The 16034-nt window shown below is 39.7% G+C and overlaps 1 protein-coding gene across 2 annotated transcripts in view; it reads left to right on the top strand.

The window, feature by feature from the left end:
• The first annotated feature begins 10380 nt into the window (after positions 1-10380).
• Positions 10381-16034, top strand: part of MLANA (melan-A) — a 29600-nt gene continuing 23946 nt past the window's right edge. The window contains exons 1-3 of one of the 2 annotated variants that reach the window (XM_044264333.1): positions 10381-10467; positions 12287-12389; positions 13982-14078. In XM_044264333.1, the coding sequence (XP_044120268.1) occupies positions 10458-10467; positions 12287-12389; positions 13982-14078 (210 nt within the window). In that variant the 5' untranslated portion in view covers positions 10381-10457. Of the gene's footprint in view, positions 10468-12262; positions 12390-13981; positions 14079-16034 lie in introns of both variants that reach the window. The other variant, XM_044264332.1, reaches the window with a different exon arrangement.

Below are 16034 nucleotides of genomic sequence, written 5' to 3'. Positions count from 1 at the left end.
ATATCATGGAGGACAAGGGGTGTTTGAGAGGAGAAGGGAGTTTGGGTAAATTGGAAGGGGAGGTGAATCATGAGAGACTATGGACACTGAAAAACAACTGAGGGGATTGAAGTGGCGGGGGGGTGGGAGGTTGGGGTACCAGGTGGTGGGTATTATAGAGGGCACAGATTGCATGGAGCACTGGGTGTGCTGAAAAAATATTGAATGCTGTTTTTCTGAAAATAAATAAATTGAAAAAAAAATTTTTAAAGATTTTATTTATTTGACAGACAGAGATCACAAGTAGGCAGAGAGGCAGGCAGAGAGAGAGGAGGAAACAGGCTCCCCACAGTGCAGAGAGCCCAATGCGGGGCTCGATCCCAGGATGCCAGGATCATGACCTGACCCGCAGGCAGAGGCTCTAACCCACTGAGCCACCCAGGTGCCCCAAATTGAAAAAATTTTAAAGAAATGTCTATAATACCCAAAAAAATCTGCACATTTAATGCAATCCCTACCAAAATACCAACCACATTTTCCAAAGAGCCATAACACACGATCTGAAAATGCATACACCATCACAATGGTGTACACATGGGTTAGTATCCAATATCTATAAAGAACTGATCAAATTCAATATCCCCAAAACCCAAAAAACTAATAATACAATATATGTTAATGAAATTGAATTTAAATAAAAAAAATAAGTCTGACAGAAAAAGATAAATACTGTATGTTCTCACTTTTATTCTCAACCTAAAAGAATAAAACTCATAGAAATAAGTGAAAGGTAAAAGAAATCCTGAAAAAGAAGCAAACTGTGGGAATCATGATTCCAGACTTCAAGCTATATTAGAAAGCTGTAGTCATCAAGACAATATGGCACTGGCACAAAAACAGACACATAGATCAAAGGATCAGAATAGAAAACCTATGAATGGACCCACACAATATGGGAAACTTACCCTGACAAAGCAAGAAAGAAGATCCAATGGGAAAAAAAACAGTCTCTTCAACAAATGATGTTGGGAAATATGCACAGCAACATACAGAAGAGTGAAACTGGGCCCCTTTCTTACACTATACACAAAGATAAATTCAGAATGGATGAAAGATCTAAATGTGAGACAGGAGACATTCAAAATCATAAAGGAGATCACAGGCAGCAATCTCCTTGACCTTGGACAGAGCAAGTTGCTCTAGACATGTTTCCAGAGGCAAGAGAAACAAAAGGGAAAATAAACTATGGTATTTCATCAAGATAAAAAGCTCTGTACAGCAAAGGAAACAATGAACAAAAAACCACAAGGCAACCTACGGAATGGTAAAGGATGTTTGCAAATAACATATCAGATATAGGGTTAGTATCCAATATCTATAAAGAACTGATCAAATTCAACATTCCCAAAACCTCCCAAAAAATCAGTGATCCAGTCAAGAAATGGACAAAAGACAAGAAAAGACATTTCTCCAAAGAAGAATTTCAGATGGCTAACAAACACATGAAAAGATGTTCAACTCACTTGGCATCAAGGAAATACATATCAAAACCATGATAAGATATCAATTTACACTTGCTCAGAATTGCTAAAATTAACAACACAAGAAACAACAGGATTTATAAAAAGGGGGAAGCTCTTGTATTGTTGTTGGGAACATAAACTGGTACAACGACTCTGGGAAACAGTATGGAGTTTCCTCAAAATGTTCAAAAAACTACCCTATGACCCAACAATTGAACTATTAGATATTTACTCAGAGGATACAAAAATACTGGTTCAAAGGGGTACATGCACCCTGGTGTATATAGCAGCATTATAAACAATGGTCAAGAATTGAAAGAGCCCTAATGTCCCCCAACTGATGAATGGATAAAGAAGTTACACACACACACACACACACACACACACTTGTATATTACTCATCCATCAAAATGAATGAAATATTGCCATTTGTAATGATGTGGATGGAACTAGAGGGTTAAGTGAAATAAGTCAGTCAAAAAAAGTAAAATACCGTATTATTTCACTCATAAGTGAAATTAAGAAACAGAACATGAACATAGGGGAAGGGAAAGAAAAATAAAATAAGGTGAAAGCAGAAAGGGAAGCAAATCGTAAGACACTCTTAACCATAGGAAACAAATGGGGTCCTGGGAGAGGGATGTAGGTGGGGACATGGGGTAATTGGGTGACAGGAATTAAGGAGGGCACTTTCAGTAAGGAGTACAGGGTGTTGTATGCAACTGACAAATCACAGAATTGTACCTCTAAAACTAATAATACAATATATGTTAATGAAATTGAATTTAAATAAAAAATAAGTCTGACAGAAAAAGATAAATACTGTATGTTGTCACTTTTATTCTCAACCTAAAAGAATAAAACTCACAGAAATGGGATAGAATTTTAATTGCCAGGGGGTGAGGAAAAGGGGGAGATATTGGTCAAAGGATACAAATTTCCACTTGTAAAGAAAATTAGATCGGGGATCTAATGCACATCGTAGTAACTATAATTATTGATACTGTATTATATACTTGAAAGTTTTTGAGAGAGGAATGTTAAATAGTATCACCCCACACATACCTACAGAAAAGTCATAATTATATGAAGTGATGGAAATGCTAATTAACCTTGTTGTGATAAGCATTTTGAAATATACATATGTATCTAATCTTCACATTGTTCACCCTTAACCTTATATGTTATATGTCAAATAACAACTCAACAAAGGTGGAGAAAAATGTTACAATCCTTAAACATAATCATCAGAGGGCACCTGAGTGGCTCAGTCAGTTAAGCATCTGCATTTGGTTCAGGTCATAATCTCAGGATCTTGGGATTGAGCCCTACCTAAGGCTCCCTGCTCGATGGAGAGTCTGCTTCTCCTTCTCCCTCTTCTCTGCTCCTTTCCCAGCTCATGCATGCTCTCTTCCTCTCTCTTCAATAAATAGATATAGGTAAATAGATGATAGACAGATAGATATGTTTTAAATAATCATCAGGACATGGGAAAATGTTCCTTTATACAAAGTAAATGAAAAAATTATATAAACAAAATAGTATATATACTATGATGGCCAATCATACTTTAAAATACATATTGAAATGAAAGTCTAGAAAGTAAAAGAACAGAAAGTTACTAAGGGGTATAGCTGGGCTCTGAAACTAATATTGATTTAAATTTTCTTTCTCATTCTTTTTGCACTTCCCAGGTTTTTGACAATAAATATATATTACTTTTAAAATAAAATTTTAATCAAATAAATCATATTTTAATCATTATTATATGATTGAATATAAATGAATAAAAGCAGATTTTAAAAACTAACCATGCTGCACCAACTTGCATTCCCACCAACAGTGTAAGAGGGTTCCCCTTTCTCCACATCCTCTCCAACACATGTTGTTTCCCGTTTTGTTAATTTTGGCCATTCTAACTGGTGTAAGGTGATATCTCAATGTGGTTTTAATTTGAATCTCCCTGAGGGCTAATGATGATGAGCATTTATTCATGTGTCTGAGAGCCATTTGTATTTCTTGATTGGAGAAGTGTCTGTTCATATCTTCTGCCCATTTTTTGATGTGTTTGTCTGTTTCGTATGGGTTGAGTTTGAGGAGTTCATTATAGATCCTGGATATCAACCTTTTGTCTGTACTGTCATTTGCAAATATCTTCTCCCATTCCCTGGGTTGCCTCTTTGTTTTTTTGACTGTTTCCTTTGCTGTGCAGAAGCTTTTGATTTTGATGAAGTCCCAGAAGTTTATTTTCGCTTTTGTTTCCTTTGCCTTTGGAGACGTATCTTGAAAGAAGTTGCTGTGGCTGATATCGAAGAGATTACTGCCTATGTTCTCCTCTAAGATTCTGATGGATTCCTGTCTCACGTTGAGGTCTTTTATCCATTTTGAGTTGATCTTTGTGTACGGTGTAAGAGAATGGTCGAGTTTCATTCTTCTACATATAGCTGTCCAGTTTTCCCAGCACCATTTATTGAAGAGACTGTCTTTTTTCCACTGTATATTTTTTCCTGTTTTGTCAAAGATTAATTGACCATAGAGTTGAGGGTCCATATCAGGGCTCTCTACTCTGTTCCACTGGTCTATGTGTCTGTTTTTATGCCAGGACCATGCTGTCTTGGTGATCACAGCTTTGTAATAAAGCTTGAAATGAGGTAAGGTGATGCCGCCAGCTTTATTTTTGTTTTTCAATGCAAGTTGGTGCAGCCTCTTTGGAGAACAGTGTGGAGATTCCTCAAGAAATTAAAAATAGAGCTTCCCTATGACCCTGCAATTGCACTCCTGGGTATTTACCCCAAAGATACAGATGTCGTGAAAATAAGGGCCATCTGTACCCCAATGTTTATAGCAGCAATGGCCACAGTCGCCAAACTATGGAAAGAACCAAGATGCCCTTCAACGGATGAATGGATAAGGAAGATGTGGTCCATATACACTATGGAGTATTATGCCTCCATCAGAAAGGATGAATACCCAGCTTTTGTAGCAACATGGACGGGAATGGAAGAGATTATGCTGAGTGAAATAAGTCAAGCAGAGAGAGTCAATTATCATATGGTTTCACTTATTTGTGGAGCATAACCAATAGCATGAAGGACAAGGGACGTTAGAGAGGAGTAGGGAATTTGGGTAAATTGGAAGGGGAGGTGAACCATGAGAGACTATGGACTCTGAAAAACAGTCTGAGGGGTTTGAAGTGGTGGGGGGGTGGGAGGTTGGGGTACCAGGTGGTGGGTATTATAGAGGGCACGGCTTGCATGGAGCACTGGGTGTGGTGAAAAAATAATGAATACTGTTTTTCTGAAAATAAATCAATTGGGAAAAAATTAACCATGCTATGACACAGATTCACATACATTACATACAAAGATGACACTAACTGCTAATGGAAATGAAAGCCCTTCAATTTGGAGTCAATTGTGGGTGAACCCTTTTTTTTTTAAATCGGTTTATACTAGTGTTGGGACTATGATGTTTGTAGAGCTGTTCTTAGTTGTCTTTGTGATTTTTTTAGGTTGAAAAACATACTAGGTTTGGATGATATTGATTCTGTTCTGGGCTTTCCAGAGCTGCTCCTTCACAGAGCCTGGGGGCTGTGGTAGATGCAATTAATACAGATGACAACAATATCCAAGAATTGGTAGCTTTCTTGATGTTTTAAAAATCACTTGTACAAATATTACCTCATCTCTGTCAACCACTCTATTTTAAATTTTAGAACTGGAAATATGTAGAAATAAAACCTGAAATCAAATTTGAAAAGAAGACATTTAAACCCCCAATACTAATTTGAGTTAATAATGTTATTAAAGGCTTCCCTCCCCTCAGAAATTATACTGGTGAGAAAAGAGTCTGAGAGATGCAGTCACCAAATGGGAAGAGCATGGTTCATATATTCCTGCATTTTTAACTTTTCCTTTTCTGGTGTGGGCTTGTGGGTAAGTTGCATGGGCTCCCTAAGACTTACTGGCCTCATCCATAAAATGAGAACATTTGAAAGCCAAATGAGTTAATTTATACACATATGTATGTGCAGTGTGGTCATGCAATGATAGGTGTTGTATTTCTTCTTTTTCTCTAAACCAGGAAAGTAGTGTTTTCTCACTTCAAATCACGATGCTGGAGTAAGGGCAAGATGGCAGAAGAATAGGAGACCCTGTTTCAACCAGTCCCCTGAACTGAGCCAAATATCTACCAGAACACTCTGAACACCCATGAAATAACCCTGAAATATAAGGTTATACATTTCTGTATCTCTACAGGGGCAGATCATCAGTGAAGAGGTACAGAGGAGTGGTAGTGCTCAGACTGATGCCAGAGGATAAACAGAAGGGGGAGGGAGCCACCAGAAGTGGCCCATTGGAAAGTAATACCCCAGTACAAAAGTGCCCTGTGCTTGGGGACCAGCATTAGCTTGGAAACTGGTTAAGACCACTCAAAAAAAAAAAAAAACAAAAAAAAAACAAATGGTCTTAAAGGGCAATTGGTGGTATTGGGAGGCCACAAGCATGAATCTAAGTCCACAGTCCCAAGGCAGTCACAGCTGGCACCCACCCACTCCTGGGAGAGCCTGATGGGGGCTCTAGTCGGTGGTCCCTGGATGCATAGCCTTCCTCCACCTGCACCACCCCAGGGTCTGAGTGCACCTGACATGGTCATTGGATCCAGACAACAGTCCTGGCAATGGTAGCCACCAGGATCGGGCTCACCTGGACCAGTATTGCTTGCGGTTTTAGGGCATGGGGTTGCAGAGAAAAGTAGGGGCCTTGGGCGACCACTGAGATGGTGGCTGTGGGTGTGCACTGCCTGTGGGAGGTTTTGATGTTCAGCCAAGTTTGCAGAGGGGGAGTCTGTGTATTCTTGGCCATCCAAAGGGAGCAGACTGAGGCTTCTGTATGAGGCAAAGGTCTGGGTGCGGACCGTTTACTTTGCTCTGACCCCCCGAGGTGAAAAGGTGCAAAAAGCCACCAAAGAACAAAAATCTCCAGAGAACAGATGCCTGAAAAAACAGTTTCCACAGGGCCCAACCCCTTGTTAGGGGGTGGGATGACTCAGCCCAAGCAAGACTGACTTAAAAACAATGCAGCAGACCTCTCCTCCAGAAGACAAGCTGAAAGAACAAGAGGACAACAACCACAGTGTCCCCATAAAACTGTAAAATCTGAACATGAGAGGAAAAAATATATTAAGTTCCTAGTATTGTCCCCAAACCTGTATATTTCTTAGATACAAGGTTTCTTTTTCTTTTTTTAAATTCATTTTCACAATTCTTGTTCTTTTTTTTTAACCTACTTATCATTACAACTAGATGCTTAATACAACATATCCCATAATAACTTTTTAACTTGAAAATTTTCATACATATACCTTTATTTCTTCTTTTTTTAATATATCTCGATATAAGTTTCAAGGTAATCCTTTTTCCCTATTCAGTATTACCACTATATAAAAACCAGTTTTAATTTCTCTATATCTCTGGAAAGTTGAATCCTTAACAAAGATAACAAAATACACCCAGGAAGAACTGAGATAAATTTCCCCACTCACATCAAGGGTTTATAACCACCTTCCCATCTTATTATTTAGTCAGTGTTTCTGTGTATTTGTTTTTGTACTATATAAATCTTATTCTTATGGTTCATTTTGGCTGGGTTTTTCCCTTTTTTCCCCTTTAATTTTGTCTGTCTTTTTCTTTGTTCATTTTTGATTTTGTGCCTCATAAATCTAACTTTTGGGGCTCCTTTTGGCTGGTTTTTTTCTTCCTTTTTTCTTTGTTCTCTCTTTTTTATTTTTTCCTTCTTTTTGGTGGTGACTTCCTTGCCTGGACTGTGGTTGATATATTCAGCTCTACATCCCCTCAACCACCTCTCAGCAAAATGATTAGGAGGAGAAACACCAAACAGAGGAAAAATTCAGAGACTGTGACCTCTGACACAGAATTGTTGGATATGGACATAAACAGTATGTTGGAAATAGAATTCAGGGTAACAATTACCCAAGCAATGGCTAGGTTGGAGAAGAGCATTAGTGGCAACATAGAATCTCTAATGGCAGAAGTGAGAGCTGATCTGGAAGAAGTTAAAAATGCTATCTGTTAGGGGCAATTTAATGTTAAAACCTGTTTAACTATTAGGGCCTGCTAAGCCAGAGCAACTGCATGTTGCCTAGGTAGCCATAGTGTTCTTTACATCCACGGACTTTATTCCAGGAATAAATGGCCCAGTAGTTCCTAGTATGGTTCCGGTATCGATTCCAGGGGTAAACGCCTTAACAATAGAAGCCACATACCTTGGGTCTGTGGTTATGCCCCATAAAACCAGCCTGTGAGATCGGGAGGGGGTTGCTCTCTTTGGAGGCGGCCCTGGACAGTCAGACTGACTTCTAATGCTTGGTATAGAATAAGGCTTTGCACAACTTTCACTTTGTCTCAGTCTTGTTCCTTTGATAACAGACCCCAACACTATCAATGAGATCCAATCTAATCTAAATACTCTTAACAGCTAGGGTAACCAAGGCAGAAGATTAAATTAGTGATCTAGAAGACAAACTGATAGAAAAGAAGGGTCAGGAGGAGGCTGGAACAAACAACTTAGAATCCATGAAAACAGAATTAGAAAAATAAGTGATACCATGAAACATTCTAATGTCAGAACTTTTGGGATCCCTGAGTGGGTGGAGAGAGACAGAAGACTAGAAGATACAGTTGAACAAATACTGGATGCAAATTTCCCTGATTTGGGGGATGGAACAAGTTCGTGTCCTAGAGGTAGAGAGGACACCTTCCAAGATCAATGAGGGTAGAAATACCTCCAGGCACGTGATTGTGAAATCCGCTGATCATAAATTCAGAGAAAAGGTCTTTTTTTAAATATATTGCTTTATTTATTTGACAGACAGAGATCACAAGTAGGCATAGAGACAGGCAGAGAGACAGGGGGAAGCAGGCTCCCTGCTGAGCAGAGAGCCTGATGTGGGGCTTTAACCCACTGAGCCACTCAGGCACCCCCAGAGAGGAGGTATTAAGGGCAGCTAGGGGAAAGAAATTCCTTATGTATAGAGGAAGGATGCTATCAGAATGTCAGACCTGTCCACAAAAACCTGGAAAGCCATAAAGGGCTGGCAAGACACTTGCCAGGGTACTAAATGAGAAGAACATGCAGCCACGAATACTGTATCCAGGAAGGCTGACATTCAGAATGTATGGAGAGATAAAGAGCTTCCAAGACCAGAAAAGTTTAAAAGAGTAGGTGACCACCAAGCTGGCACTGCAATAAATATTAAGAGGGTGTTCTATAAAAGAAGAACAAACCCAAAGGTGACATAGAACAGAAATTTACAGAGACAATCTATAGAAACAAGGAGTTCATAGGCAACATGATGTCAATAAAAATGTATCTTTCAATAATCACTCTCAATGTGAATGGCCTAAATGCTCCCACAAAATGGCACAGGTTTACAGACTGGATGCAACAACAGAGCCCGTCCATATTCTGTCTACAAGAGACATGTTTGGAACCTAGAGATACACCCAGACTGAAAGTGAAGGGATGGAGAAACATCCTCATGCCAGTGGATCTCAGAAGAAATCTGGGGTAGTGATTCTCATATCAGTAATTAGATTTTAAGCTAAATACTGGAGTCAAAGACACAGAAGGACACTACATCATTCTTAAAGGGGTCTATACACCAAGAAGATCTAACAATTGTAAATGATTTATACCCCAATATGGGAGCAGCCAACTACATAAGCCAACTGTTAATCAAATAGAGTCATATTGATATGAATACATTAATAGTAGGGGATCTTAACACACCATTTTCAGTAATAGATCATCCAAGCAGATAATCAACAAAGAAACAAGAGCTTTGAAAGACACATTGGACCAGATGGACCTCATAGATATATACAGAACCTTCCACCTTAATACATCAGAATATTCATTCTTCTCGAGCACACATGGAACTTTCTCCAGAATAGACCACATACCGGGTCACAAATCAGGTCTCAACTGATACCAAAAGACTGAGATTATTCCTTTCATATTCTCAGACCACAATGCTTTGAAACTGGAACTCAATCACAAGAAAAAGTTTGGAAGAAATTCAAACACTTAGAAGCTAAAGACCATCCTGCTCAAGAATGTTTGGATCAACCAGGAAGTCAAAGAAGAACTTAAACAATTCATGGAAAAGAATGATGATTTCTTCTTCTTGACCAGGAGAGGGTGGGACTAGATGGTCTCCAGGTCTGAGACTAAAGGCTCTTTAAGTCTTTGAGGTGGGGATGAGGGAGCGTATAGGGTGCCCAGTTATATTTGAATTTCAGACAAAATACAAATACTTTTTAAAATTTTTTTTATTTATTTGGGAGTAATAGAGAAAGCATTAGTGGGGAATGGGGAGGGGCACAGCAAATGGGAGAAGCAGACTTTCTGCTGAGCAGGGAGCCCAACATAGGGCTTGATCACAGAACCCTGAAATCATGATATGAGCCAAAGGCAGACATTTAACTGACTGAGCCACCCAGGCACCCTAAAATAATTTTGTTAATAAAAATATGTACCATCTAGTAAGGGGGACATAATTATACTAAAAAATATTGCAGGGGATATAGTTATACTAAAAAGTATTCATTGTTTATCTGTAATAAAAAACAGCTGGGAATCCTATATTTTATCTGGCAACCCTATGGAGGAGGAACAAGTACTTTAAATAAATGGCTTCCCAGAGAGGAAATCCTGAGATTGGGGAAAACAGAGGCCACAATAAACAATGACTTTTTGAAGAGACGAATAAAGGCAGCTTCTTTTATGCCAATTAAGCAATCACAGATGACCCTGTCAGAAATCCAAACTCATGACTAACATGAGACTGGGGACAAGGAAAAGCAATTTAAAAGATTAAGAACCAAAAAAGAAATCTTGATAAACAGGGCCAGCCAACAGACAGAATAGTCCCATGCATAAAGGTAAGAGCATTTCCTTCTCAATCATTGTTTTTGTCCAAGAGAACAGGTTTGGGGGGATTGTGGTGGGCTCCTTTGCCCTCCCTCATTGCTTCCCTGATGTTTGGCTGTCCACAAAATCTCTCCTTAATGTAAGTCTCCAGTTTCTGATGGCTCACAAAGTCTCCTCCTAGATCCTGTTCCTAGACTGCCAAGAAGAAAAACAGAGGACCATGCTGCATCCTGCTTGTGATTCTGCTTGTGTATTCTCCTGTCACTTGAAAGACTGCTTCTCTTGGTTTGGGATGAGGTCCATTTGTTGCACCCACACTATTTGCAGAGTTTACATAGATTTACAAAAACAATTTAATGCATAATTGGGTTTTGTATCTGTAATTTTTAACATAGGGCTCACCCCTACATTATTTACCTGAGATGCTCAGTGAATTCAAATAGAATTTCTTTTTTACAATTGGGAAGGAAAAATTACAATAGAAAGGGTTCACATGGCAAATTCCCCACTTGGTTCTCCCACTTCTCTCCTACTATTTTAAAGAGGTTCATTAATATATTAACATAATATTAATAATATATATAATATTAAGAATAATTAATATAACTAATATAACTCTATTATCAGAGCTTTGAAATTCATGAGAACTAGAGAGAAGAAAAATACAATGGCAAGGAGAGAGAGAAACTGTTGTTGGTTTCCAACCAGCACACTTAAATGATGACCCCTGAAGTTCATGAGCTCTTTATCTATTTGTTTGTATTATGGTTTAAAATTTTGTATTCTCTCTCTCTATATATAATACATTATTATATATGTTATACATATATATACTGTTATATGTGTGTGTGTGTATCACACCCACATATTTAAGCCCTATTCATGAGACCTGAATGAGAGAGAAGCAAAAACTGATTTCAGTGGGAGGGAAAACAAATCATTAGACAAAATCAGGTTACGGGAGTCCTCCTCTTGTTTTGGAAGGTGTAAATGAATACGCACAAGCCCAGGCATTTCCTTTGCTGGGAGGTGGACTTGGAGAATGCTGTGCTCAGCTACATACTCATATGTTATCTAACTGTCTATATGGCCAAAAACTGATATCAATTTAATACTTTCAAAGACAAATAACTCCTTTTATTAACCAGTCTTGTGCCAGGGAAAATAAGGAATGAATAAAAATGCATTTTGTGTATTCAAACGCTTGGAAGCTAAAGACCATCTTGCTCAAGAATGTTTGGATCAACCAGGAAATCAAAGAATAACTTAAACAATTCATGGATCCACAAATGTGGGGCACCTGTGTGGCTCAGTCAGTTAAGCATCCGATTCTTGATTTCAGCATAGGTGATCTCAGGGTGGTGAGATCAAGCCCCACATCAGGCTCTGCAATGGGCATGAAGCCTGCTTAAAATTCTCCCTCTCCCTCTGCTACTCTCCCCCATCTCTTAAAAAAATAATAGTAGTAACAATAAAATGTCATTTTTTAAAAATGCATTTTGTTTCTCTATAAGTTTGTGGTATAGAGTCAAATTGAAGGCAAATGAAGAGAATTCCCTCCCCAATAATAACTCAATTTCAAAGTTTTTTGCTTTTGTTTGTAGTTTCTTGTTTGAACTTGGTTTTCAGTTGGTGGAAGCAGTTAGAAACCTGAGCAATTTACACTTGATATCAAAGAAAAAGCAAGTACAAATCCTCTTACAGAGAGAAACCAGAGGGTTCCAGCTATCATTGATGTTCACCTGGAGAGAATACCTGTGGATATTTGTGAAATGCTGAGTAAGGATGTTCTGAATGTGTTTAAAGGTACCTGTGTGCCCCTGCTATTAGGTGTCCTGTGGCCTGCCCCCCACAAGATGTCAAGAGAAGAGGTTCACCTCATCCTTGGTTACCCCAAGAAGGGGCACAATCACTCTTACATCACAGCTGAAGAGTAAGTTCAGTTAGAGGGGAGAAGGGAGTTGGGGGAAATTGGAAGGGGAGGTGAATCATGAGAGACTATGGACTCTGAAAAACAATCTGAGGGGTTTGAAGGGGTGGGGAGGTGGGAGGTTGGGGTACCAGGTGGTGGGTATTATAGAGGTCATGGAATGCATGGAGCACTGGGTGTGGTGCAAAAAATAATGAATACTGTTATGCTGAAAATAAATTTAATTTTAAAAAAACTGAACCCAGTGAGGTTTGCAGTTTTCTGTTTGATCACACAGTCTGCTGACTTCCAAAAGCACATGCCTTCCAGTAAATCTCTCTAGTGTTCATTTCTCTAGAGTAAAAACCCTGGCAATGAGGTGAGAGGACCCCATGATCTTACAAGGGGCTGCCTTCAGTCACAAGAACCCGCTGAATGCTCCTTGTGACAGCTTCATTTCAGGAAAGGGTGATATGGCAGGAAAAGCACCGGTTGGGTATCTTAGGCCAGTTACTGTGAATGTTGGTTCTGCCACTTTCCAGTTGTGCAGTCTTGGGAATTTTACCAGCTTAAAATTGTGGAGATGCCAGCTATGATATGAGCATCATATATATCTCAGAAGATTATTGTGAGGATGAAATAAAAGCCTATATGTGGGAGCTTGGCACAATGCTTGGCACCAATCAATGCTCAATGAATTACAGAGTAGCTGCTGAGGTGGTGGTGATGTGGGCGAGTCTTGGTAGGTCTCGGTTCATAATCCACAAAGTAGGTGGACTGACATGCATAATTAGGTCAGAGTTTTTATCCAGCACTGTCATCCATCCCATGTAGATATGAACAGGATAGATTTGATGCCTCAGCTGCCTTAAGAAGGAGGTGGTCAGGTAGGTGGTATATGACAAAAATCTCTCCAGAAGAAACCCCAGCTATATCTTGATTCACCTTCAGCTACATGGGCAAGGAGTGAGTTTCAGGCAAAGAGGACACAAACATGAATGAGATAAACTCAAGTTCAAATCCTGACTCCATCTTGCACTACATCTGTATGCACATTAGCAAGGAACTTAACATTTGAATCTATTTCCTCATCTGTGAAATGGGCGTGAGAAGTGGTGCCTACCTTCTAGGGTTGTTGTGAGAATTAAATAATCTAATTTATGTAGAATATTCATCATGGCACCCAGAGTAGAGTAAATCTTAAGTCAATGTTAATTATTAATACTTTTTGTGGACTGATGGTTGGGGAAAATGTTTTAAACTAGCTCTGATTAAAAGAAAACTGTCTCTGTAAATACATTGTTCACATACAGGTCAGTTGCTACTTCACCTCTTGTTCCTGGAACTTTGATGCTTAGGCCATGACAGTTAGCACTACTTCTGTGAGCACACATCTGTGAAGCTTCTAAAGAAAGCTCCTGTCCCTGGGTATAGGTTTTGGAGGTGCTGGGTGTTTAGTGAGATGTAGGGTGGAGAGGGAAGCTACTTGGGGAATGGGATATGTGGCTTTGGGCTGGCAAAGTCCTTGTGAAGATTGAAGGTTGATACATGTTTCTTCACAATATAGAACAAGGTTTCTGTACACAGATAGATGATTTATCTATTTCTTGGGCCAGGGCTGCAGGGATCGGAATCCTGACAATGATCCTGGGAATTTTGCTGCTCATTGGCTGTTGCTATTGGAGAAGACGAAGTGGATACAGAAGTTTGAGAGTTAGTAAATTTCCACTGCTGGGATCCCTCCAGATCCAGGACCTCCTTTTCCTTCTTTCTCTGAATTTTTGGGAAATGGGATAACATTCTCATAATCACCTTTAGCTCTCATTTCTGGTTTTGATGAGTCTTTCTCTACTTTGTACTTCTTGCAGCTCTTACTTTGCTTCTACCTGGCATGAACTCCAACAAGAAAATTGGCCCATCTCCTTAGTTCCACTCACAGGAAACTTGAATGCTTGACTATGTGTGTAACTGAGCACAGATAATTTGTGAGGTATGGGGCCAGGAGTCCTGATCCTTTTGCACAGCAAACAGCTGCGTGTGAGATGCTCAGGGTCTTAACATTCCTCCTGAGAATTCCCACTGGTTCTGTTCCTTTATTTAGTGGCCTGTTTATCTCACCTTGCTGCCTTACCCCTTTCCTCCCATGTTCCCTGGGACTTCCAAGTTATAGCAAACAATTTAGCATACCTAAGGCCCATCCAGCCATTTGTGCAATGAGGAAACCACCCACCCCTCAGCAGCACAAGTACCACTGGGGTTTTTTGTTTTTTGTTTTTTGTTTTTAAAGATTTTATTTATTTATTTGCCAGAGAGAGAGGGAGAGAGAGCGAGCACAGGCAGACAGAGAGGCAGGCAGAGGCAGAGGGAGAAGCAGGCTCCCTGCTGAGCAACGAGCCCGATGTGGGACTCAATCCCAGGACGCTGGGATCATGACCTGAGCCGAAGGCAGCTGCTTAACCAACTGAGCCACCCAGCCATCCCACCACTGGGTTTTTTTTTTAAATTAAATTTATTTATTATCAGCATAACAGTATTCATTATTTTTGCACCAACCCAGTGCTCCATGCATTCCGTACCCTCTCTAATACCCACCACCTGGTAGCCCAACCTTCCACCTCACCACCACATCAAACCCCTCCAATTGCTTTTCAGAGTCCATAGTCTCTCGTGATTCACCTCCCCTTCCAATTTCCCCCAACTCCCTTCTCCTCTCTAACTCTCCTTGTCCTCCATGCTATTTGTTATGCTCCACAAATAAGCAAACCATATAATAATTGACTCTCTCTGCTTGACTTATTTCACTCAGCATAATCTCTTCCAGTCTCGTCCATGTTGCTACAAAAGTTGGGTATTCATCCTTTCTGTTGGAGGCATAATACTCCATAGTGTATATGGACTACATCTTCCTTATCCATTCGTCTGTTGAAGGGCATCTTGGTTATTTCCATAGATTGGCGACCATGACCATTGCTGCTATAAACATTGGGGTGCAGATGGCCCTTCTTTTCACGACATCTGTGTCTTTGGGGATAAATACCCAGTAGTGCAATGGCAGGGTCATAGGGAAGTTCTATTTTTAATTTCTTGAGGAATCTCCACACTGTTCTCCAAAGAGGCTGCACCAACCTGCATTCCCACCAACAGTGGAAGAGGGTTCCGCTTTCTCCACATCCTCTCCAACACATGCTGTTTCCTGTCTTGTTGATTTTGGCCATTCTAACTGGTGTAAGGTGATATCTCAATGTGGTTTTAATTTGAATCTCCCTGAGGGCTAGTGATGATGAACATTTTTTCATGTGTCTGATAGCCATTTTTATGCCTTCACTGGAGAAGTTTCTGTTCATATCTTCTGCCCAGTTTTTTATATGATTGCCTGTTTTGTGTGTGTTGAGTTTGAGGAGTTCTTTATAGATCCTGGATATCAACCTTTTGTCTGTACTGTCATTTGCAAATATCTTCTCCCATTCCGTGGGTTGCCTCTTTGTTTTCTTGACTGTTTCCTTTGCTGTGCAGAAGCTTTTGATTTTGATGAAGTTCCAAAAGTTTATTTTCGCTTTTGTTTCCTTTGCCTTTGGAGACATATCTTGAAAGAAGTCGCTGTGGCTGATATCGAAGAGATTACTGCCTATGTTCTCCTCTAGGATTCTGATGGATTCCTGTCTCACGTTG

The sequence above is a fragment of the Neovison vison genome, chromosome 9, assembly GCF_020171115.1.
Source record: "Neovison vison isolate M4711 chromosome 9, ASM_NN_V1, whole genome shotgun sequence".
In the NCBI taxonomy this organism is placed as follows: domain Eukaryota; kingdom Metazoa; phylum Chordata; class Mammalia; order Carnivora; family Mustelidae; genus Neogale; species Neogale vison.
The sequence above is the reverse complement of the archived record's forward strand: the minus strand, read 5'-3'. Positions and strand labels throughout refer to the sequence as shown.